The 24,822-nt window shown below is 36.8% G+C and overlaps 2 protein-coding genes across 3 annotated transcripts; one reads left to right on the top strand and one right to left on the bottom strand.

Annotated features, from left to right (window-relative positions):
• The first annotated feature begins 12,610 nt into the window (after positions 1-12,610).
• Positions 12,611-16,489, top strand: LOC137717900 (transcription factor bHLH74-like). 2 transcript variants are annotated; one of them, XM_068457405.1, is made up of 8 exons: positions 12,611-14,540; positions 14,631-14,861; positions 14,956-15,021; positions 15,114-15,182; positions 15,394-15,465; positions 15,567-15,710; positions 15,803-15,884; positions 15,981-16,489. In XM_068457405.1, exons 1-8 carry the CDS (start codon positions 13,926-13,928, stop codon positions 16,001-16,003), a joined length of 1,302 nt encoding a protein of 433 aa, XP_068313506.1. In that variant the 5' UTR covers positions 12,611-13,925; the 3' UTR covers positions 16,004-16,489. The 2 variants fall into 2 exon arrangements, with proteins under 2 accessions (XP_068313506.1, XP_068313505.1); XM_068457404.1 differs by having other exon boundaries at positions 12,614-14,540; positions 15,978-16,489.
• A 1,094-nt stretch (positions 16,490-17,583) lies between these two features.
• LOC137717688 (probable xyloglucan glycosyltransferase 12) lies at positions 17,584-21,156 on the bottom strand. Its single transcript, XM_068457128.1, has 5 exons — positions 19,869-21,156; positions 19,457-19,765; positions 18,994-19,284; positions 18,779-18,892; positions 17,584-18,663 (listed from the first exon to the last, which is right to left on the bottom strand). The coding sequence occupies exons 1-5, from the start codon at positions 20,628-20,630 to the stop codon at positions 18,040-18,042; spliced, it is 2,100 nt and encodes a 699-aa protein (XP_068313229.1). The 5' UTR covers positions 20,631-21,156; the 3' UTR covers positions 17,584-18,039.
• Positions 21,157-24,822: the final 3,666 nt, after the last annotated feature.

Below are 24,822 nucleotides of genomic sequence, written 5' to 3'. Positions count from 1 at the left end.
GCAAGTTTATAAATTTTCAACCAGTCCTTCCAACTTTTTTCAAAGTTTTCATGCAACTTGCCAGAAGAGTTCGAGCTCTAATCCTTCAGTTTTTATATCTGATGAATTTCTGATTGAATATACTTTACTGTTATGGAAGCTCTATCACTGATTCACTGCCAGTCTTAATTGCTCTAATATATTCTAAAATCTAAATTCTGCTATCAGATTAATTTGTTATCTGGTTTTATACATAAAATTCATGTCCATTGATTAACTTTGCTTCTCACAAATTTAGCTTTGTTAATAAAACAGAAAAAGAGAAAAAGAACAAAAACTAATTACAACTTTTGATTCTTATTCCATCAACTCAAACGAAAGAAGACTGCATCTTAATTGTCACGACCGCACGATAAAATAGTTACGTGCATTTTAGGAAAGTCTACATAACACGTAAATTACAATGCTTTAAGTATCAAAACCCTACCATGCAAAACACCAAAAGCAAAAAGCTAATGATAATAGTAACCTTACAATGCTTGTGATTTTGTCAATCAATTTGGGACTTGGGAAATACAGATACGGATCCAAGATACATGGTGGTGACCTGAGAGAAAGATCCTCAGAGTAGTTTTAGATATAGGCAATGTCGAATAAACACGTATTCCTACAAATATACAAAAAAAATAAGTAAAAAATGGTCCCAAATGTTTACAGCTCATTGGATGGTGACCTATGTCAGGTGCTGTGATTGTTCATCAAGATTGGCAATATTTCTGGGACTGAAAATAGGAGCCCTGCCAAACCATTTTTGCTAATACTTGTTTTAATGGGATAAAAAATAGTCAATACTTGATGCTCATTGCTCCCTCTGAAGGACTCCTGTTTCTCCCAAGGAGACCTACAAAACCCTAGATTTTTTCACCCAACTTGAACCTCAAAACACTGAACTTATTATGGTTTTGGGTTTTGGTTTTTGGGGTTTGGTTTGGACCACAAACTGTCTATCCACCTAGTACGTTTCAACTTTCTGGTTGTTTGATTGTCATTTTGGGACCAGCCGCATCAATTTTCCAGTCCTCATGTGACCTTAATTCATTAGCTTACAATAGAGAGATGCCAACTTAAAATTGATGATAAAGCTCTACATGTATATGTTTTTACAATGCGGTATTTAAACTACTAGTATAGAAATTCTAACTTGAGTGCAAGGGGGTGGACACATTGTGCCGAAAGATTCTTCTTACCGCTTGATTGGACTGCGGCTGGTAGACTGGGGGTGAGAGCAGAGAATGGGGTGCGCGGGCCATGAATGAATGGGTGTGGGGGTAGGGTGGGGTTTTTGGTTGTGGGTTGTATTAGATGATGGGGTCCAAAAAGTAGAATTTCATAGTTTCTCGATTAACTAATCTAATTTACATCTCAGGTTGTCAGTAAATTTAACAATTATGAGAAACCATTTTTTCAATGAAAAAACAGATAACCGACAATTAAATACAAGACATAGGTATAAAAATAAACGTTGTTAATCACTTGAATTACATATGCCCCATGCAAGTGCACGTACAAACTTAGGTGATCAAGATTCGACACATACTTGGCTGTAATTTATGCAGCATGCATGGAATATACATGTCAGTTGCGATATTACTTTCAAATTTAAGAGAGTAGATGGAGCCTTATTGATGTCCTCATCTTCATCTTGGCCCACACTTCTCAGAGCCTCTCAGAGCTTTTGGAATTCCACCGATAAATTAAAAGGAAAATTAATGAAAATAGTTTGAAAATTTTGAATTTTAACGATAAGAATAAAATAAGGGATAAAGTAAATAGTACAAAGATTGACTTTTTAGTGTAAAAATAGAGTTTTTCATTAAAGTGAATAGTACCAGGAATTTTTTGTTATAGTTCCCTAAATGAAAAACCATACTTAAATGTGGCTCCCCACATTACTATAAAATTTCCTTCATTTAGTAATTTATGAGCGCGTTTAGAAATATTTTTAAAACGACTGAAAGAGCTTATTAAAAAAAAAGAAAATTTTGAGTTTCAAAAACACTTGAAGTACTTTATGAAAAAAGCACTTCAAAGAAGAGAAATTTAACGAAAAGCTACCGGTACTGTTCACTTTAACGAAAAATCACATTTTTACACTAAAAAGTCAATCATGGTACTATTCACTTTACTCTTTATTTTGTCCTTATCGTTGAAACTCAAAATTTTCAAGTCATTTTCATTAGTTTTCCTTTCAAAGAAAGCACTTAAAGCGGAAAGCACTTATTGTGTTTTTCAAAAATTCATTTGCAATTTTATTAAGAATTGGTTCAAGAATGTTTTCATCAAAAATGTTTTCAATTGTTTTAAAAGTATTACCAAACCAGCTTTAATTTATCAACGAAATAAAATTGAGATTTTTATTAACACCTCATATTTTGTTGACTATACTCCACATAATAATTTAATATTAAATTGCTCATAAAATGACTATTTAAGCCCTAAAATGTTCTAAAAATTAAAAAAAAAAAATCTAAATACACCCCAAGTCCTTTCTTTGAGTCATGCCTAAAATTTACTTCTACTCTCTCACATAAGCAATATGACTATTTTTCCATAAAAGAATGAACAGTTTTCCGTAAAAGTTTGAAAACTCAATGTGAAACTCCATCACTTCAATATTATATACATACAACTGCAAGACTTGAACCCTTTTGCCCTCGAGTCAGTTTGAGTGAGACTTGTGTCCTTTTTGTCTTTACCTTAATGAAAACCCATTTCAACTAAAAGAAAGATTGAAGAATTATATACGCTATTGATATGAAATTTGAAAAGAAAATTGGAGGAAATAAGTTTGTGAAGACGAATATGCGGGTTGGAGGTGGGTGTATGTGAGAAGTTTAGGATGTGAGGGTAGCTTGGGAAAGAATGTGGGGTGTATTAAAATATTTTTTTAATTTAAAATATAGATATGAGGTGTTTTTAGTATGTAAGATATAATCAACAAAATATGGGCAGCCAATAAAACAACCCAATAAAATTTTATTCTATGAATTTTAATGTTTATTATTTTTGCAAGACTGTCTACAACCCCTACTACTCTATAGTCAAAGTAGCTGGACCCTGAGATTTTACGAATTTTGCAGACGGGCCCTTCAAACATTGATGGTATTTTGGGAATGTCCTTGTCACAGTATCTCACGCACAATTACTTCCTTGTGATTTGTTGCTTACACAATTGTTTTGTCCTTTGTTTTTATCTCGCTCACTTTCTCTGAATCTCCTGCAGGTATAGCTGTTGGCTACTAAGTAATTTGATTCCCATACTATTTTCTTACGATTTCGATGAAGATCTGCAACATTCGGCGAAAATAATGTGTTCTCATTAGACATTTATGTTTGAATATCCCACCGTGTAATTCATATTATACTTAGAGGCGAAATCATGAAGGGACCAGGATGATCCCAGACTTATTTTGACATTTTTATAACTGTTATGCTTTACTTTTCAAAGTTTTTGCTAGGCTTAGCCACTTAGAGTTCCAATCCAACGTTTTTACTTTAATTTCTTTCATTGGGTTTGATTCAAGGTTGGTGGCTCTTATGAAATTCAGGCAATCCGTTGCTTGTGAGCTTTGAGGAGAACTTTGCTCTATGGATCAGTGGAGGGAGAGAGGAAGAAAGTCAGAGATGCCTGGATTTAGGTTGAAGGAAGAGGATGATGAAGATGACACCATACCTAACCCAAACGCCATTGATCAGTTTCTCACCACCCAACTCAATAATTTTTATAAAATCAGGAGTGTTTCGGATTGAGATTTTTAAGTCCTTTCTAGGCTAAAATTATTGCTCCGCCACAAAGTGAAAATCGATTACTGAGACGACAGGGATGAGCTTCATCACTTGCTTTCTCTTGGAGTTTAACCGTGAGGCCCATTAAGCCCAATAAAATGAAGGTCCGCAATGGCTTGTGGTGGGCTAAAAATCTTGAGCCTGCCTACTTTCTTCCCCCTTTTATGGGTCAGGCACTGTTGTAATGGGCTATGACTTTATCGTCGTTGGACAAAATTGGACTACAGCTCGATCCACATTCGTACGACGTAGTTTTGGACATAAGTACGATACAAACACATGCATGCACGTTTCGGACTAAAATTAAGGTTTAATCGGTATAAAAAGAAAACGTAGAGGAGACGCATCACATAATACCACTTTGGAAACTCTACCCTCTGTTTGGGGGTAACTGGTAAGAAACAACATAAATGTTGGATTAGTATATGAAATCATAATGTTTCACGGTACACCTTTTTTACTAATATGTGAAATTGCAAGACTCTTGGTAGCAAAAATCACTCATCAATGTTAGAACAATAATATTATCTAATACACGTAAATGTAACAAACTTGCTAACGCACTCTCAAATAAAAGTAAGCCTTAAAATTTTATGCGCTCGTCTGTATTAAAAAGTGTGTTAACCAGTATGTTAGTTTCATGTGCACAAATAACATTGTTCATGATAGTAACTCTATATTACAACAAATCCTTCAAAACAAAACAAAAGGCCATCTACGACAGTCTCTAGCAAAGAAGAAGATGAATTTGTGACAGAAAATTTCCGTTGTGGTTTAAGCAAATGAATTAAAAAGGAGCCAAATCAAATGGCGATGATATAGGGATATATTCTCTCCCTGTTCATTTGTCAAGAACTATGATATATATATATATATATATATATATTCCAACATATATTCACATGGGGGAATGGTAGTAGTATAAAGATTGGGAGAGATCATGGACTAAAGAGATAACGCTTATCTGCAACATGAAATTATGTTCTTAGGGACTGACTCTATAGATTTTGATAGCAGACACTTCCTCCTTTTAAGAAGAATAAAATCTGCTGCAAGTCTTTGTGTTTCAGTAACCTGCAGAAGCTGAGAGAACAAGTGAAGTACCTATTCTGCTGCTGCTGCAACTTATAGCTTCTGAATTCATCATTATGTTCAATACATGATTCTTTTCCCTCAGGGTCAATACAAGTTTCATATGCTAGCTCCTTCATTTCTTTTCGAAAAACACTTGCCTCATTTCATTATCAGTAGCCCAGGGTTTTTTAGTATGCTCTGATGTATTCCACACGCCATGATTTTTTTTTCGGTTAAATTCTTGACCAAAGATCTAATAACCAAAATCTAACTAGCCAACCATTCTCACTTACATGTCAATTACAATCAGTTCGATGTGTGAGTAAAAAAATAATCACTTAGGTATGTGCATGCGTTAAACTATACTTTGAGTCAAGCGTGATTTCAACGTAACCATTCTTATTGTCTTATTGTTTTAATTTGAAACATGTATTAAAAAGACTTCTTTTTATGTTTTTGTTCATTCATATATGTGTCAAACTTTAAATTGCATTAGGTCGTATCAGAATAGCGAACTAGAGGTATTTTCTCGTTTCCAAATTATTCTTAAAATTTCGAGGCGGTACAAAATAAAGTAAACTCATCATATCATTGTAGTTGTAGTAGGACCTAAAAGCATGTTTAGTTTGGCCATCAAATGGTCTAGTTTTAGTAACTTCCCCAAGATGTACCAAGTTTTGAGTGAGCAGTGCCTGGCTGCCTGCAGAAAACTGTTTTTCTTTGTTTGAAGAAACATTTATAATGATTGTAAAGAGCAAGGCAAGCATGCATCATAAGCTAAATCAGGATGATGATTTCTTCTCTTGCTGCGCATGCTTTGATAATTTTCATTGGAAGATTATGGGGTTTTGAAGATTCTTAATTATATTTTAATCTGTGGATTTAATTTCTTTAATCTCCATCATGCCCTGAATTTTACTACTAGTTCCTCTATTTGTTTAATGTGTTCTTGATGAGTTATAGTTGTACTTTGTTTTAAAAACTCCAAACACCCATTAATATAATACAAGAATTAAGATTATTCAAAACTATGTTTCTTAGTTAAAAAAAAAAAAAACACTTAAAGCAACTTAATTAAGAAAAACAAAATTTGAATTTGGAAACTCTTGAGTACTAAGGTAGGGGGCATGTATCTCTTCTCCAAAATGATAAAATCTCTCTCATTACCTGATGTGTCATCATAATCGGTCTTACATAAAACTAAGTATGGATGTTTTCCCCACAACATATTTTTATTTAAGCTTAAAGTACTAATCCCTATTAATGAATGGGCTAATATTGGTATTAAATTATTAGTTGATCATCTAATTAAACCCTCCGCACGCTTCTATTTAAGCCTACTTTGAACCCACCATGCCCTTTTATGGACAAAATTTTTGGTCTGTCGATGCGTGATATGGGATGAGAGATATACTAATGAGGTCTCAATCAGTTATATTTATAATCTCCCATGCACCATATTATTATTTTATCGGACCTAAATAGTTCATAGATTATGAGTTTTCTCTATGTTTTGACTCATAAAGAGTTTCTCTAACATCACCAATTGTCAAATAGGTTGTTTACAGTAAGGCTTAGTTTGACATTGTTGTGTTGCGAGAAAAATCACTTTTAGAAGTAGTATGTGAGAAATCAGTTGTGAAAAATAAAAAGCAGTCTGACATTTAGTAAATTAAATTGCAAATCTACTTTGAGTGTAGTCAGTAGTTTTAAGTGAGTGATAAATTTGTATAAAAGTGCTTTGAATGTGTATAATAAATTAATAAAAAAAACAAAAAAACAAAAAAAAACATAATGTCCAAAGTGTTTGTTTGTCAAAAAGAAACTAAAGTTCACAACATATATTTGTTAATTTACTTAACTGAATATTTGAAATCATGTTTCAATTAATAAAAACACTCTAAAATTATTATTTTTTGTTGGAACACTCTAATATTTTGAGAATAGAAACAAGAAAAAAGAAAGAGAAAAACTAATAATTTATAATTACATATAAATATGGGAGCTTTACTTATAAAGATAAAAACATAAAATACATTTCTTAGAACTCGACTAGTTTTGACTCATTTCAAGAAGAGACAAAAGCACAAACTCTAATAAACCTAGCCCAAAAACAAGCAAACCAAAACCCAATAAGCATGTCCAAACACTATAAAAACTAAACTTCAAATTGATTTTAGATTCGTAAAAACTAATTGGGTAAATTACACTTTATCATCTCAGGTTTGAGGTCGATTTCAATTCCTTACAACATCTTTAAAACATTTCACTTTCATACCTCAAGTACTATTTTATTTCAATATAATACATCCGTTACATTTTTTATCCATTGGTCCGTTAAGAGCTAATGTGGCTGCCACATTTGTGCCACGTGGCTAAACACTTAATAAAAAATTTAAAATATTAAATAATTATTTAAAGAAAAGTTAAAATATATATATATATATAAAAAATAAAAATAAACCATATCCCCTTCCTTAGAATCCCCACCAGTACTCACCCTCCCACCCCTCCCCATCACCCACCCCTTCCCCCATCCCCCACCATCTGCAACCACTTCCCTCCCCACTGCGCCTTCATCTGTAACGAGAACCTCCCCGTCGCAGTGAGCTTGTGGTTGGGGTTGGCGGCGAGGAGGGTGAAGTCCCAAGTGGCAGTGAGCTCGGGCCTGTCGCATTGAGCAGGGAGACGTTGGCCAATTCGATCTGAAACTTGGGGAGTTGAGGGAGGAGGGCGAGCCAGGAGATGAAGAAGATGATGGACATGATGGTGAAGACGGTGACGACGACCATCATGATGCGGCAGAGGATGGTGGGTTTGCACCTGAAGGGCCCATCGGGCTAGGGATTGTAGTAGGGAGGTGGCGGGCATGTGGGCTAGTAAGTATTGGGGGAAGAACTCGGCGAGGAAGTTATCGTCGGAGATGGAGGCGCAATGGGGAGGGAAGTGGTTATGAGTGATGGGTAATGGGGGGTGGAAGGGTGGGCATGGGTGGGGATTCTAGGGAAGGGGATCTGGTTATATATATATATTTTTTTTTTCTTTAAATAATTATTTTAATATTTTAAAATTTTTATTAAGTGTTTAGCCACATGGCACAAATGTGGCAGCCACGTCATCTCTTAACCGACCAATGGATGGAAAATGTAACATATTACATCCCGGCCCAGGCCCCCACCACATCCAGGCTTGACGCTTTGGGCCCCTACCACACGTTCATGGTTTTTTTTATGGGAACTCACACGAGAACTTCCTAGTGGGTCACCCACATCCTAGGATTGCTCTCGCGCAAACTCGCTTAACTTAAGAGTTCCGATGAACTCCGAAGCCAGTGAGCTCCCAAAAAACTTCATGATAGGTAGAGATGAGACTATACATATAAGGCTTACAAGATCCAATCCCCTGTGCAATGTGGGATGTTACATAACAAATGTATTATATTGAAATAAAATAGTATTTTAGGTATGAAAGTGAAATGTTTTAAAAATGTTGTAAGGAATTGAAATCGACTCTAAACCTGAGATAGTAAAATGTAATTTACACAAACTAATTTCTATCATATTAATTTCACAATTCATGCACTTCTTGAACTTAGCTTTAAACCAGCTTTCCCCACCACAGGTTTTTTTTTAAAAGCAGAAGTTTGGTCATTTAGCAAACACCTTAGCACTTCAAAACTTTATAAAAGAACAGTTGTTGTCCCAAATAAGCAACTCGAAACTGGCACTAAATAAGTATTTTTCTTTTTGAGTTCCTATCTGCAATTAGTACAGCTTTATGCAATTTGGAAAAGGAGGGGTGGCAACATAATTTTTTGTTTGGTGAAGAAGGAAAAAGCTTCTTTAAAAGCATAAACCTTTCAAGCATGGGCTGTGAACTAAGTTAAAGCAAAGATTAGAGTTTTTAATTAGAGTGATAATTTGGGGTTTAGAAAATTCTAATCAATGGAGGCTAAATCTTGTAAGATATCAACCCCATCATTGCTAATCAGGGCAGGGCAGGGCAGGACCACCACAAATCCACATCTGTGCTGCTGCTTCTTCTAATAAGATTAAGACCCACATGAACCTTCAATGCATGCTGCTGCACGCGTGATAGCTTATTAGGACCAATTTCTCTCTCTAATTAGTCTTCAATAAAAACACTGTTTGGTGGTTCTTTAATTTAATTTATCATTAACTTAATAATAATGTTGGCTGTTTACTTGTCTCATGAACAATTCTTGCTACAGTCTCACTTTTTATTTTTTAAGGAGACAAACTAGTGGCTTTATCACGGAAGTCCACTTTTCGAGGGGTCGGAAAGACTCACAAAGGCATTTCATCCTCTCATGTCAACTGTTGTGTGATTCATCAGTGCCACAAATCGAACCCCGAACTTACCGTGTGGAATATAGGCTTGAAGTTCTTCCCAACCACATGCAAACATTGTTGGGATGATATGCCCTCTCACACTCTCAAAGGTGGGATCATTAGTGTAGCTCGGACAATCGTCTACTATTAATGGTTGATTGTGTCCGTTGATACATTGTGTGTTTCATATTCATCAATGGACATGATTAATTCACATATGCATGTGCGACAGACTTTAAGATTTCCCTAAAAGGATTTAAGCGTGGTTGCAAGGGGGTAAGTAGACTATCGTGATTAACTGGCCTAACTCATATATCCGAGCTGCTTTGTCGAGATGACCCGAGGTGAATTATTGTGATTATTTCATAATCAATTCTACTTTGAGAAAAAGCAATACATTTATTTGTGGGGTTCTGGAATTTGAAACATTTTTATGAGGAAGTTGGATGAATTGAATCAAATCTGTGGCTTTGGTTTAGCTTCAAGCAGAGCTGGCAAAACTAAATTAAAGCTCTTTTTATTTCTTTTGTCAGAGGGAAACATTGATTAGATTAAATGAAAGCTCTACTGATCTTAAAATAAGATGGGGTGGAATAAATTACAAGAGAAATGCTAAGGAGACTCAAAAATAAAACTCTCCATAGATTCTCAGTCACCTCATATTTTTGGAATAATGTTTTTAACATTGGCACGAAAATTAACGTTAAACTGGGAGATGACAGAGAGTTTATGAAGAATCCTACGTTAAGAGAATCTCCTTAGTATCTCTATTTACAATGTCTCATGCTCATGGTTTCAGATGAATTCATTCACGGAAGATTTTTTATACAACAATAAATTTGTACTAAGCAATGAGATTGACCTTTAGGGTATAATTTTTTTTTTAACAAACGAAAGTGTTAGTGAGTTAAACTGTTAGTTGTTAAAAGAAGGGAGATCGGTGAAATCAAACTCGCACTATGATACATATACATAATTGTTTTTAACTGGGGTAAAGCGACATCTGCTTAGACTATATGTATGTTAGATAATTAATCACTTTCTCAAACAATCAAACCCAATTATTGATTGTTGTTTTCATCTTTTAAGAAATTGAAAAAAAAAAAACCAAGACCTTGTTCTTCTCCTCGAGTCCCATTCCAAGCCTCCAACTTGAAATGAACTGAGAGCTATGATTCAATGTGAGTCCCCACATTGATCAGTTTGGTGTACCATCACTATCATCGTATCTAACTATTTATATTTGCTTTAAAGTACTTATTGTAGGTCCCCCTCCAATGAACACATTTTGAAAATGACATAATAACTTACATATCAACATATAACATGTCCAAAATGAAATTCGGCTGTTATTCAAACTAAGTAGCGATCCATATCGATATATAAAGAAAAAACGAGTTAGCCGATCAGTCACATTGTTACCTTGACGACAAGTATAGACTTCATAATCATCATATATCTCATTCAGTAGTTGTTTAATGTCATCAATCACCAAACTGATCAAAAAAGTATCACGACTGAGGCGAAAAAGCATCAAAATGATACGAAGAGAACTACCCAAATGACCTCATTCAACGGTTCCTTATTTCAACAGTGTTTCAGTCTAATTTAAGAATAGCGATTCAAACCTAATTTTCAATTAATGAATACTTTGGGACTCATTTCTAGGGAAAATGATCCTCGACGGATCATTTTCTTGAGGATCCCGGGATGCCGTGATTATAATCGTTCATCATATATCGTGCGGTCAAAAATCATTTTAAATTTAAAATTTAAAATATAAAATTAAATATAAATAATACCTAACAAAAACTGAACGTGCGATATACGATGAACGGTTACGATTACGAGATCTTCAGAAAAAGGATCCGGTGAGGATCCTGTTCCCATTTCTAGGGTGTTGTGTGTCACACCTGATGATGACTTGGCATCAAATTAGCCGCTAAATTCGGAATAAATTTTGAGTTTTTGCCAGCAAGATCACAACCAGGCCTAGGAGGTGGAGGTTTGACCAGATAATTTGGTTTGACCAGGTTTGTTGGGTACTTGGATTAAGAGAGTAATACTACAGCTGGATAACCGTACCAGGACAAGGAGGTCAATTGATGATTAGATTCCATTATTCCTTATGTTCCTCAGCACACAGAGACTCAAAACCCTCCCAAGTTAAAAAAACAAAAAACAAAAAACAAAATATTACAATTTACAAGTTTTACTACCAACTAATATTAGATTAATTTAATTTAATTAATTTAAAGACTTTTTTTAAATATTAGCCTCTGTTATGCCTCCCCAGCCTAATACTCTCAGTGTGGTCCCCTGAGAAGCACACACCTGTCAAGCACGGGCCCACCAGAAATCTTTAACAATAAAAAAATATAAAAGTAATCACGAATTATATCGGTCGATGCTACGATCTAATAATATTTCTTTCTTTTAAGTGTTTAAGTGTGAGGTCTTTCCATTTAATATTATGGTTTAGTAGTATTCATTTTCATTTGTAAGTGAAAGATCTTAAATTCGATTCTCATCAAAGGTGAATTTGAACCATATTATTGTTAGCACATTGTGAATCTAAGCCCACCTCATCCCTTTTAATGTAAATAAAATAGTTTGTTCAAGAAAAAAAAATGTGCGAGGTCATAAGGTCCCTTGGTTCTTTATGGTGAATTGGACAAATTGTCTATAACATATTTATCAGAGAATGAAATCAGGTCACTAATTATTTAGCTTCATTTGGGCAGATAGTTATGCTTATAGATGGTGGTCTATGGTTCCGGATTTTATTGCCTCAACCAATACTCATGATACTTCATTTTGCCCTTATTATCGATTTCGTTGATTATTTGGTCACTGCAGGTCTTGGCTTAGTCCTCCCGCTTGTATTGTTGTTTTTTAATTTCCTAATATTTCGTAATAAAAATGGTGGAGGAGGGACGTGCGGGGGTTTCTAGGTGTAATGATTCTCATCTTTATAGAAAAAAGGTAAGTATCTCGTACACGATCATTGCCGAAGAGCTAATCTCTCGTAATATTTCTCCATGGAACGTATTAAAAAAAATGAAATAAGAAATCCAAGGGTGGAGAAGGGGGGATTGGGAAGTGGGGCCCAGAGAGTTGGTGTGCAATGATGCAGATGGAAGGATGATGGAGGTTAGGAGCATAATGAGTTTTTATTCTCAAAAGAAATGAAAGGGGGTGAATGGGTTAGTTGGCACTGAGAAAAATGAGTGTGTAACAGCAAAGAGAGGTCTGTTACAATAGTTGGCAAATGTGTCAGTAAAAAATAATTAAATTAAAAATTTTAAAGTATGTCAAAGATGTCAAGCGAGCAAGCTTGGCCTTGAAGAGAAGAACCTCTCCAATTTTTTAATTCCCAAAACAAAGTTAAAAAAAAAAAAAAAAAACAGAGGGAAAGCATTATTATATTGGAAAATTGCAGAGAAGTGAATGCTCAAAGTAGAGAGAGAGAGAGAGAGAGAGAGAGAGAGAATTACAAAGGGTGAAGTGTGGAAGGAGAGAGAGAGATTAGGTTCTGTAATAATTTTTCCAACCAAAGCAGTTGGCAGTGGTTATTTCTGGGTCTTTTAAATCATACATGTCATCTGTTAACTTGGGCAGGTAAGCAAACCCTCACTCTTTTTGTAGCTCCATAGCTCTGCTGCATTTTGTGTGTGATCCATAAGAAAAAGGTTAGAACTTGATGCTTCTTTTGCTGTTTATGCAAATACCCAACTTGTGAATTGGGATTTTCCTGTCAAATTGGATTCCTTTGGAGGTAAAATCAAAATCCCAATTCAGGGACTGAGCTAAAACCCTGCCCATTTTCTCTTCTGTCACAATTCAAGCATAAATTTGATGCCTTCTGGTCTTTCTTGGAGTACCCATCTAAGAATATCTCAAAAGGGGTTCTGCAACTTTCCTTTTTCCCAGTTTCTAGGCTTCTAGCTCTTTTGATTCAAAACTTGCAAGAGCTAGTTGTTATTTCCTGATAGGTAATTGGCAGCCATTTTTATTAATCATTATTATAATATTCAATTGCTTGAAGCTTGGAGTGATTCTCCTTCTCCCTAATTTTGGTCATAGTTTGGAGAGATTCAAAACCCCCTTTTCCTTCTGGTTCCATCAACCAGATTGATGTTTGATTGAGCTGAGGATTGAAAATAAAAAATTTGAAATTTAGCTCTCTCCAAAGAGAAAAAGGGAATCTGCTTTCTTTTTGTTAGTCTGGTGAGCTGTTGCTTAGCTAATGTCTATGTTTGTCCATGTCTAACTTTATGCTCTGAAAGGTTCACTTTTTCTTGTCTGTGGGGAGCATTTTCTTTTGTTTATTTTTCCCTTCCCTGCACTAGAAGCTTGATCCTAGGGTTTTTGAGGTCTTTAGGGTGGTGCAGTATAGGATTTTATGCCTGATACACTGGATTTATCCTCTCACTTTGTGTCCATGGGATGCTGCAACAAGAGGCATCTGTTGCTTTAGCACCCTCTCAGGTCTATAAAGCTGCAGAGGTTACCTGTTCCTTGTTGAGTCTGCAAGATATCACCAGTCAACTTTGGTCAAAGCCACCCACTTTCCCTTTAGTGTCTTAGATTTCTTTTGTCGTTTGAATAATATATAGGTTGGTGGAGGAGGACTCCATAGTTTTGGAGGATTAGGACTTCTGAGTTCATAAAATGGGAGGTCATGACAGTGAGGATGTAGGGTTTCAGCATAGAATTGATGGGAGCCTGAACTGTCCATCTTCCGGGATGAGCATGAATCCGCTGCCCGAAAAGGTTTCCAGAACGGCAACGAGTTCTGTGTCCATGTTTAAGCCTTCAAATGGGGCTGACCCTTTCTTTGGTTCTGGTTGGGATCCAATTGTTTCATTGAGTCAGAATGATAATTTTGGCGGTCCTTCGGGTGTTTCCCATGGCGAATTTCCCAATCCACCTTACCCCGTTGCGATGGAGAATCAGGGAATGAGTAGCACCTCCCACCTTGTTCAATATCCATCTGATTCAAGCTATGTTGGGATGGTGCCAAAGCTTCCTCAATGTTTTGGAAGTGGAAGCTTCTCAGAAATGGTTGGTTCTTTTGGTCTCTCTGAGTGTGGCCAGATTGCTAACCCTGGGTGTCCTCCGAACTATAACCCCAACAGGGAGGGGGTCACTGAGAGGACTTCAACAATCGGTGCCCAATCTCACGATGATCGCCAAATTTCCGAAGAGGGTGCTTTACGATCTTCGCCGAATGGAAAGAGAAGGAAACGAGTTTCCAAATCCAACTCTGCATTCAGTCCAAATAAGGTAAATTGAGCTATGCTGAATTGGTATCAGTTTTTTTTTTTTGTTGATTATTTATTCCGGTGATGTTAATTTCTTTGTTATCTGTAATAGAATGCTGATGGGGAACTTAACAAGGATATGTCTGGGGAGAGCTCTGATTATCTGAAAGAGCAAGATGAGAAGAAAGCAAAAACTGAAGAAAACGCAGCTGCAAATTTGCGTGGCAAGCAGATGGGCAAACAGACTAAAGAAAATTCTCAAAGCGGAGATCCAAAAGACAGTTACATTCATATTAGAGCCCGAAGGGGCCAGGCTACAAATAGTCATAGCCTCGCAGAAAGGGTGCATTCTCATTACGATATATCCATGTATCAAAATTTCATGAAAATTTCCTTTTCAATTAGTTTATTGAAGCAATATAACTTTCTGCTTGCAGGTAAGAAGAGAAAAGATTAGCGAGCGGATGAGATTGCTTCAAGAACTTGTTCCGGGATGCAATAAGGTATTCATAAATTTTGGAGTTGGTCAGTTTTCGGAGTAATCTCTTATGTTATATAGAATACTGATCAATTTGTTAAACAATCACGTTTCTAGATTACTGGGAAGGCTGTAATGCTTGATGAGATTATCAATTATGTGCAGTCTCTGCAACAGCAAGTTGAGGTAAGAAATTCTGCAGTATAAAATGAGGAACTACTTCCATGTTTTGTAGAGAAAAATATATCCGCTATGTTTATAGTTGTACTGCAATTTCTGCTAGTTGTAAGCTGAAACTAGAGAACCATGTCCATAATTGTGAAATGTTAGTACCGTGGTTGTCTAGCTCCGATATGTTTTATGATTCAGTAAAGGTTTACTTTCTTTAATGATTCAGTTTTTATCAATGAAACTTGCGACGGTCAATCCAGAACTCAACATTGATATTGAACGGATTCTGTCCAAAGATGTAAGTCCGTCCAAAACGCAAGTATTACTCAATAATTTTGTCAATTACAACAAAATATTAGTGAATGTATTGAACTTCATCTTGGATTGCCTTCTATGTAGATTCTTAACTCGCGGAGTGGCAGTGGAGCTATCTTCGGGTTTAGTCCTGGAATCGGCTCTTCTCACCCATACCCTCCCGGTATGTTCCCTGGAAACTTGCCAAGTATGCCAACTTCAGCTCCACAATTTCCTTCCTTGCCTCAGGTAATTAGAATTGAGAGACTTCAAATCATAAGATATAATCGTCTTTTTTGTTTGACGAAACAGCGGCTGATTTAACGCATGTGATTTTGCAGAATGTATTAGACAATGAGCTCCAAGGTCTTTTCCATATGGGTTTTGATTCTAGTTCAGCTATTGACAATATGGGACAAAATGGTAAATAACACAAATTCATTCATGTTTGCAAATCGCTTTCAAAGTTCTTATGTCTTTAGCTTTCTTCTAACCTTGACACGCTATAATGTTCAGCAGGCCGCTTGAAGCCGGAGTTATAAGATTCAGACGGATATTAGGGGCTACTTCCACCCGACGGACAACTCAAATTTTCGGTTAACTCTACTTGACTCAGCTAGAGAAGAAGAAAAAGTGGAAAGAAAACGAAAAAAAAATAGAAGCTTATTCTGGTTGTATAGTCTCTCTCGGTTCCTAATTGTTTGTTCTTCGAATTTTTAGCAGAAGAAGATGACTTTGTTATATTACAAAAAAAATGTGTATAATGAGACAACAGGGCAAGAGGTTTGATTGGTGAAGAAGAAAGAACTCTGTTTGTTGGGTGTTTGTAGAAATAGGACTTTGCTTGAAGCTTTCTAGGGTTTTAGGGGAATCTGTGAAAGAATTGTTTTTGTAGATTGCTGCATCATGAAAGGAGTAACAGATTTGTTCTGATGTTCATGTAACTTCCTCTGAAAAATCTCCATTTCTTTTGCAATAAATTATGAGTTATGTTTCTGAAAGTTGCGGTTGTTAATTTAATGCACCAATAGAATCGGGGTACAAACTTTAATAAAAAATAAAACCGACCTATTGCAGGTTTTAATACTCCTGGCTCTGTTTTCGATTAAAAGTTTGTAACCGGTTTATTTGTGCACGTTTCTGCCATTAGCCCTTGTGACCCAGGATGAAAAAAGTGAAACTTCTTCCCAGTGTTTGCCATGCATCCTTTATTCTTCCTTTGGATTCCTTTTCTTCCACGCGTCAGATTGAATGAATAAAAGGAATATTAAGCGACATAGAAATAAAGAGGAGTGTCGAAGGAGAAAAACGGAGGTTGCGAAAATCGTTTTCCTAGATCAAATTAAGGAAAACAAGTCAAGCGTCTTTTTCCATAAAAGTAACAGATTTGATGCTTCTTTCTTCTTCTGCTGCTCCTATAACAAGATGTCAATCTCATCGGTGCTGGCTTCTTGGTTTCTGATGCGATACCAGCAAATTTAGGTGTAGCAATTTCAAGGTAAAGAAACCAAACACCATCTGATTTAATACGTCACTTCTGCTCATCTTATCTTATCGTCTGAGTCATTAGGGATCACCAATCTGGCATTTATACCGACTTGAAGAAGAAGCTTACTTTCTGTGGGGGGTTGGTTTTTTATTTCCCTTCCAATCAAATTGGGTTTGCTTTCTGTCATAAAACGTGAGGATTCAAGAGAGTGATATGGCCTCGTCACTAGCACCACGGTCTAGTATATTCTTATGTATTTGTAGGCGGGTATTTTAGAATTAAATTGGATAATTCACTGGTGATTCGCATCTTTTTTTTTCTTGACTGCTTATATTTATGGCACTTGCATTGAATAATAAAATGAGAATCAAAGAATAAACAGAGATCTTTTCTTGCATAACTAGGTGGTGGTTTCACCACAACAGTCTCCCTATTTGGGAGTCGAGAAGACTTACAAAAGCATTTCAACTTCTTCTTAACCACCATCATGTCATTCGCCATCACCGACAATCGAATCTTGAATGTGTCGTGTATAATACAGATATAAAATTCATCCTCAATCACTACTATTATATAAACATAGGCCCCCTTCTAAGGAGTACTTTTTCCTCTTGAGAAAAAAAAAAAAGAAAAAAAAAAAGAGAGAAACTATATACCATTTATAATTGATGAGAAGAATAAAAGCATCAAGAAGATTGCCTTTGAAATTGTAAAGTAGCGTGTGTTTTGATGTTTGAAGAAACAGATTTTCTTACAAAAAGAATGACTAAAAACAAAAGAATGAAAAATAAATTTAAAAAAAAAAAAAAACAAACATTGAACATGCATCACTATTTCTCATCTGTGTTTTCCTCATAGATGCCATCCTTTCTCCATTTATAGCACAACTACTTTTCTTCTTCAGGGTGGCCGGAGTCTGGAGGGCGGAGGACAAGCAAGAGAGAGAGCAACACTCTCAGCCCTCTCGACGACCTTCTCCCAAGTAGTCCTCTCTCCGGGCTGTTCTACTTAGATACGATTTGTACCACCCCGGCTTGTCTGTGTTTCTATCGTCCATTTATCGCTACGAAAGTTTATTGCTCTCTCTTTTCACTCCACCTGCTCACCGATTAGGTCTAGACCGACCAGCAGGAACGATACTCCCTGAAACAACAAGAAGTAGAAGTGGATACCCTGAGCAGACAGAAGGCTCCTCGCCGCGGCAGTTAGGAGAAGGAAAGCCAATGCCAACTCCTTTGTGTATATTCTGTTGTGCTTCTTCTTCCGGGAAACCTTTTGCTCCTGCTGTCTAATTTCTTCCTTCATTTCATCAAGGTCCGGCACTGAGACCCCCCTTTGATGCTTTGGCTTTTCAACTAAGGAGGTGAGATCGCCCTCTGAGGAACGGCCAGATTTTTTAGTGACAACCCACTCATATGCGCTGCCAAGCTGGAACAGGCCGGAGATCATAGCGTTGAACTTGGTCACTGACATGGTGTTCTCAAAGAGAAGGTAAGGAACAATGAAAGGGAAGGCTTTTGGGGCTGGGAGAATGTTGAGAAACGACATGGTGGCGGGGATGTAACATACAACCCACGCTGGTAGCTCAGCCTCTGGGATGAACATTGTCATGGGGAGAATTATGCAAAAAAGGGTAAACGAATAGAAGGGTAATATAAGTTTCCGAAGCAGAAAGAAGAGAAAGATTAAATTGAATTTCTTGCCGATGCTGATCTGTGACAAGCAAAGAACAAGATATAATTAGTGAACCACAATTCACAACAATTCCTTGGCAAGCAAAACAACCTTAATTGAACAAAGGGACAAGTACCACCAAAAGGATATATACCTTCGATTTGATAATAGCGGGCAAACAGAGGCGAAACAATTGCATAGGCCCCGAGTGCCATCGGTGTTGTTGCTTCCGATAAGCTTCATAAGATTCCGGTAATTCACACTGGCACTGAGCACATAAAACATATAGCACTAACAACCATTAGCCAACCGTTGAAACAGAGCAAGTAAACTAGTTTTAACAGAGGATAATTCGGGACAAAATAGTACCTCGACGTCATTGAGGAAAATGAATTTCCATCCGTGGAGATGGGCACGAACAGCAATATCCATGTCCTCGACAGTGGTCCTCTCTAACCACCCACCAGCTTCTTCCAACGCCTTTATCCTCCACACACCAGCTGTCCCATTGAAACCGAAGAAATTAATGAACACGCTGTTCACTTGTTGCTCAACCTCAAAGTGGAATGACAAGTTAATGTTCTGCAGCCTTGTGAGCAGGTTCTCATCCTTGTTCACAAAGGACCACCTAGCCTGAACCAGCCCTAGTTCATCGTTGCCCTGAAATTAAAATAATTAACCGATTTTAGCAATTAAGGCTATCTTAATCGCAATAATTATCCGCATCTTCGCATTAAAAGCAACAATCTTTACAATAATGCAGTTCGATCAGTCTCAATCAGAGTATCACAGATTATGATTAACAACAGAATTAGCTGCGAGTAAGGTTTACCTTGAAGTGAGGGACCGTTCTCTTGAGGAAATCAGGGGTGGGCTGAAAATCTGCGTCGAAAATCGCGACGAATTCATAGTCCTTGACATAGCTACAATTCATTGCAGACTTGAGATTACCAGCCTTGTACCCATCTCTAATCACGCGATGCCGGTACACAATGTTGGCTCCCTCCTGCTGCCACTTATGGACTTCCTCCTTGATCAGAAACTGCGTCGTTGGATCATCCGAATCGTCGAGAATTTGAATCAACATCTTCGCTTTCGGCCAGTCCAGATTGCACACTGCAGCAATTGACGTCTGATAAACCTGATTTTCCAAACAATCCACAATCAGCCAAGAACAAAATCCACAGAAATCGTAAAATTAAAAGTTACTGAGCTAAAAAAATTCGTAAATTCAGTAAATTTACCTCCTTTTCATTGCACATGGGAATCTGAACAAGAACCATGGGGAAGTAACCGGTTTCCCCTGTTTCGGGGTCGAAAGAGCCTTCCTTCGGGACCGGTTTGATCTTCTTGAACCGGATCCAGAAGCAACCCAGGCAGAGGATTAGCCTATCCAAGCTCTGAATCATGAAAAGAACAATGCAGGAACTGGCCAGGAACTGTAGCGGCGGAGCTAAATACTCCACCCGGAACAAAACCCATTTCGAATAAACCCAATCAAACGCGCCCTTAACCCCAAATGGCGACGCCCACAAGTACTCCAGCTGCAGATGCGCCGGCCCAAAGTGCCAGCCTTTGAAATACGCCGCCACCTCAAAACCCAGAAGAAGAACCGACAGACACAGGAACATCTTGATACAGAAGTAGAACCGGCTGCGGACGGCCGGGTTCTCGACTTCCCTGACGCCGTGGGGCTCGACGTCGGCGTCGGTGTCCATCCGGCCGGAGGCGACGCGACGGCGGATTGCCGATGCGAGGCCCAGCATTGCGGAGCCGATGGAGGTGAGGCAGCCCGCGGCTCTGTGGGCTTTGAGGAGGAGGACCCAAGTGAACTGCTTGGCGTTTTTGCCACGGACACGCCCCGGCGACTCGGAGATGAGGAAGTCCTCGTCGGAGGGGCCTTCGAGCTCGACCATGGACCAGTTGGGGTTCTCCATCTTGATGACGACGGGTGTGCCGCGGTGGGTGTCTTTAGTATTATTCCACCAGCTGAAAGAGGGCGCCATTTTTATGGGTGCGAATTCTTCTGGGTGTCTGATCTCACGAAACCAAGCTCAGAAGCGACCCAAACGAACTGAAACGTTTCTTATTTTGTAATCTATTCGATTTTTCGGTCCGAGGCAAAACCCCTTCTCGACCGCTTGAAGACGAAGAGACCCCAAATGCAGAAAAAGGCTACGACTTTGATCTCATTGTCAGGAAATGTAGAGAGAGAAAGTGAGACAGAGGGGAGAGAGGGAGATGGCGAAGGAGAAGAAGGACGCGTGGTGGAGAGAAAGCAGAGCGAGCGAGGCGTCTCTAAATCAATGCGACATTCGGTGCTGCCGAGTGTAATAAGAGAGAGAGAGAGAGAGAGAGAGGACTGGGGAATTCTAGAGAGAGAAAGAGAGATTGAATAGAGAGAAACAGCAAGAACTACAAAGGTTGTGACTTTGTCTGTGGGGGCTGAGGCCAAATGTGCTACCATCAATTTACAGCTTGCAAATGAGGCCTCTGGGAAGCAATACGAATAGAGAGAGAAAGAGAGAGAGAGAGATTTGAGAAATGAAAGAGATGGCAATGGAAATGGAAACAGCTCAACACGTCTTTGAATTTGATTAGGGAAATTAATTAATTAACTAATTAAATGATTAAAAGAGGGAGAAGAAAAATAAAAAAACTTGACGAAATAAGATAATTAATTTATTTAAATTGATTCACAGAACCCACGTTCTCAAATGTTAATGTCTGAATTGATTTTTTAAACAATAACAAGTAACAACATCCCCAGATTTTCTTTCTAAATTTTCCACCAATTCATAAAAAATTGAGTAATTTGAAAAGAAATTCATATAAACCGTGTACTAAAACGATAATTTGTGACTCGTACACCAAAAAAAACCCAGTCAATCAAACAGTACAAAAATTCAGAAAAAGATGCAATTATTAACCGGATTTTCGACAAAGACAAACAATGTTTTTACTTTTCTTTTCTTGATTTTTCAGGGTTTTTTTTTTTTTTTTTTTTTACATAATACTTTCAAGTAATAATAAAATCAGCAACAATTGACGACGAAAGTTCTAACCCTAGAAGTTTTCTTCGAACAAATAAAAGAATCATCTTTTTGTTTTTGGAGAATTTTTGTTTTCGTTACAATTTAAGAATTGAGAAAAAAAAGGAATGAGAATTTACGAAGATGTTCTAGCGTAGCGAAAGATAGGAGATGCTTCCCTCCTCCTTCCAAATCCGATTGAAATTCCATCTGGGTGGTTGCTCCTCCTCCTCCTCGTGTGAATTCAAAGCTCTTAATTTTTAAAGAAATGAAAGGTGTTTTACCATTTTACATTTTAATCTGAGAAAAAAAAAAGTAAGAAGGAAAAAGGAATTATATTTGTAGATAATAATAATAATAATAAATATTCACGAGAAGGACAAGGTGACCAGATCATAGAACCACCAAATGCTTCTGGATGCGACAAAGAGTGAATGGTATTTTGGGTTTTTTATGACTTTTTTTTTTTTATTGTTTTACTTTTTTTTTAAATATTTTTGTTAATTAGTATTTTCTAAAATTTAATTTAATGATTAATGGAGGATTAGTAATTGGAAGCTTCATATGGGCTTGTTTAGGGAGGACAACAACCACGCCCCCAACGAGAGCGTGCCTGTCACTGCTGCCGTTTTACCAAGTCTTATAAGAAACCTAGGATTAAGAATAGTGATAATCACGATCACTAGATGTATATAATCATGTAAAATTTTGAATACGGAAGCTGCAAAAGTGGCTAGATATTTAATGAGGTTTAAGTTGAAAAGATAAATTATTGAGGTTCAAATCAAGTAAATTATGAATTATAGTGATAAGTAGAAACATTAAAAAGTACGTAAATTTCAAAGAAAAATATCTTAAATATTAGCTCAGTTTAATGGTACCATTAGAAATATGGTATAACATAATTATTTCAGTAATTAAGTAAGGGAATTATTATTAGCACTTCAAAAATCTCATTTGACGTTCCAAACATTCTACAATTAGAAGAAACAAAATACATTTGTGAGCATTGTAGAATGAAATTTTTGAAGTACTAACAACAATTTCCTTAAGTAAATATGTGTTAGACCGATTGGCTATGACAATGTTAATGTTCTCTTCTAATAAAGTTCAAATTATGCTCCTTGTTTATTGAAGTAATCCAAAATTTATTGTAAATATAGTTGTATTAATTACAAGGGCACGTGTGTGACCATTACTATGCATGCATGTTGTAATTAAACGTACTCTAACGTATTAGACATCGGGTATAACTTTTCAAATTTGTACCGAAAAAAAAAATCACTTATTTATTCATAAGAAAACACAAAAAATATAACTAGTTGGGTTAAGTACACCCTTCAAGATTTATTGATTTTTCATAAAATTCTTTCACATTTGAGACATGATACTAACAATCTTTTAGATTTTAATTAACTTTCATATAACCCTTCGGTCAAAATTATGCTAATAAACAGAGAACTTTATCCTTATAGCTAATTACTTAAATAATAAAAATATTTATAATTATATATAGAAAAATAAATTATTAAGAAAATAAATTAATCATTAAGAGGTGATTTTGGTTATTTTAAATATAATATACCAAAAAACTAGAAAATAAATTAGTTTTAAATACGTCATTCATAATATTTGAATTCAAAATTTTCATTTACGCCATTAATACTACGGTCTAATGGTATTCTTATTCACTTGTAAGTGAGAGGTTTTAAGTTTAATTCTCGCCAAAAGCGAATTTGAATTACATTATTGTCAGCTCATTGTGAAGCTAAACTCACCCATCTCGTTTAGTATAAATAATATTATTTGTTCATAAATAAAATTTTCACTTACAAATAAAAATTAGAGTAAATTGTAGCAATGGTCCCTCAACTTTAATCAAATTGGAGCAATTGTCCCTCAACTAAAAATCAATTATCATTGGTCCTTGATCATTAAAACGTGTAGCTATCATCATTTTCGTCAACTTCATCAGAATTTTGTCAAAATGAGTTATGTTGGAATGATCATTGCTACAATTCAGTTAAAATTGAGGGACCATTTCTCTAATTGGGTTAAGGTTAAAGAACTATTTGTCTAGTTGGATAAAAGTTGAAGGACCATTGGTAAAGGATTTTTAGTTGAGGAATTATAACTGAACGTTTAATGAGTTAAGAAAACAATGATAATGAATTTTTAATTAAAAAACTATTGCTCAAATTAATTTATAGTTAAAGAACCACTCCAGCAATTTACTCTAAAAATTAGTATCACCCCGATAATATCGCGTGCATATATATAGCTTGGCCCCGTACTTGTCAAGTGATGAGACGCGCCCCGTACTTGAACAGCGTCCGCACTTTTGAAATGACCAAGTTACCCTTGCGTCCACGTTTCCCACCGACAATTATCGGTTGGTGAACGAGGATAGTTATGGAAATTAAACGCAGTTCCGGGATGTTAGGTGATACTTCAGCGGACGACGACGAAATCTAAGATCTGAAGTGCTGAACACGTGTACGGTTGCAGATGGGTTATAAAACCCTAACAACCTTCTTCAGCGAGCCATTTTCAAAATTCAAAATTTTAAAAAAATAATATTTTAAAATGTTCTGGCATAGAGATGACTGGGACACAGTGCATTCGTACAGGATAAGGGGTAAAACTGTAAAAGGGCCATCAAACATGCTACACGGGGCGTTGATCTTGACACGTAAGATCGATCGATTAGATACGATCACAAACCGCACGTGATGTCCAGGTTTTTATCTAGCGTGTGTGGCACGATGACCGGAGGGTGAGACACGTGGAACAGCGGTGGTGCGTTGGTCATAAACTGGGTGCCGACCCCCCAGCCGGAGGTGGCCCACAGCTTTTTGAGCGCAATTCTCGCCTCCTTGCCAAATGCCAGGTCACCCACTTTATATGAAACACGTTCCATGTGTCTTGTCTTTTTCAGGAAAATAAAAACAGATAGGCTATGCAACATGCACGTAGTTACTACGTAAGTTAAGTGAATACTTTCTTTCCTTTTTTTTTTTTTTTTTTTTCTCTCCCTCTCCCCCTTAAAAGGGAATCAATTCACGATTTTGCCACGACAGTTCACCTTTTCAGGACCAGAGAAGACTCATTAAGATATTTTAGCATCATCGGTCACCATCTTGTGATTCACCAATACTATGTATCA

Source organism: Pyrus communis, chromosome 15 (assembly GCF_963583255.1).
Source record: "Pyrus communis chromosome 15, drPyrComm1.1, whole genome shotgun sequence".
In the NCBI taxonomy this organism is placed as follows: domain Eukaryota; kingdom Viridiplantae; phylum Streptophyta; class Magnoliopsida; order Rosales; family Rosaceae; genus Pyrus; species Pyrus communis.
The sequence above is the reverse complement of the archived record's forward strand: the minus strand, read 5'-3'. Positions and strand labels throughout refer to the sequence as shown.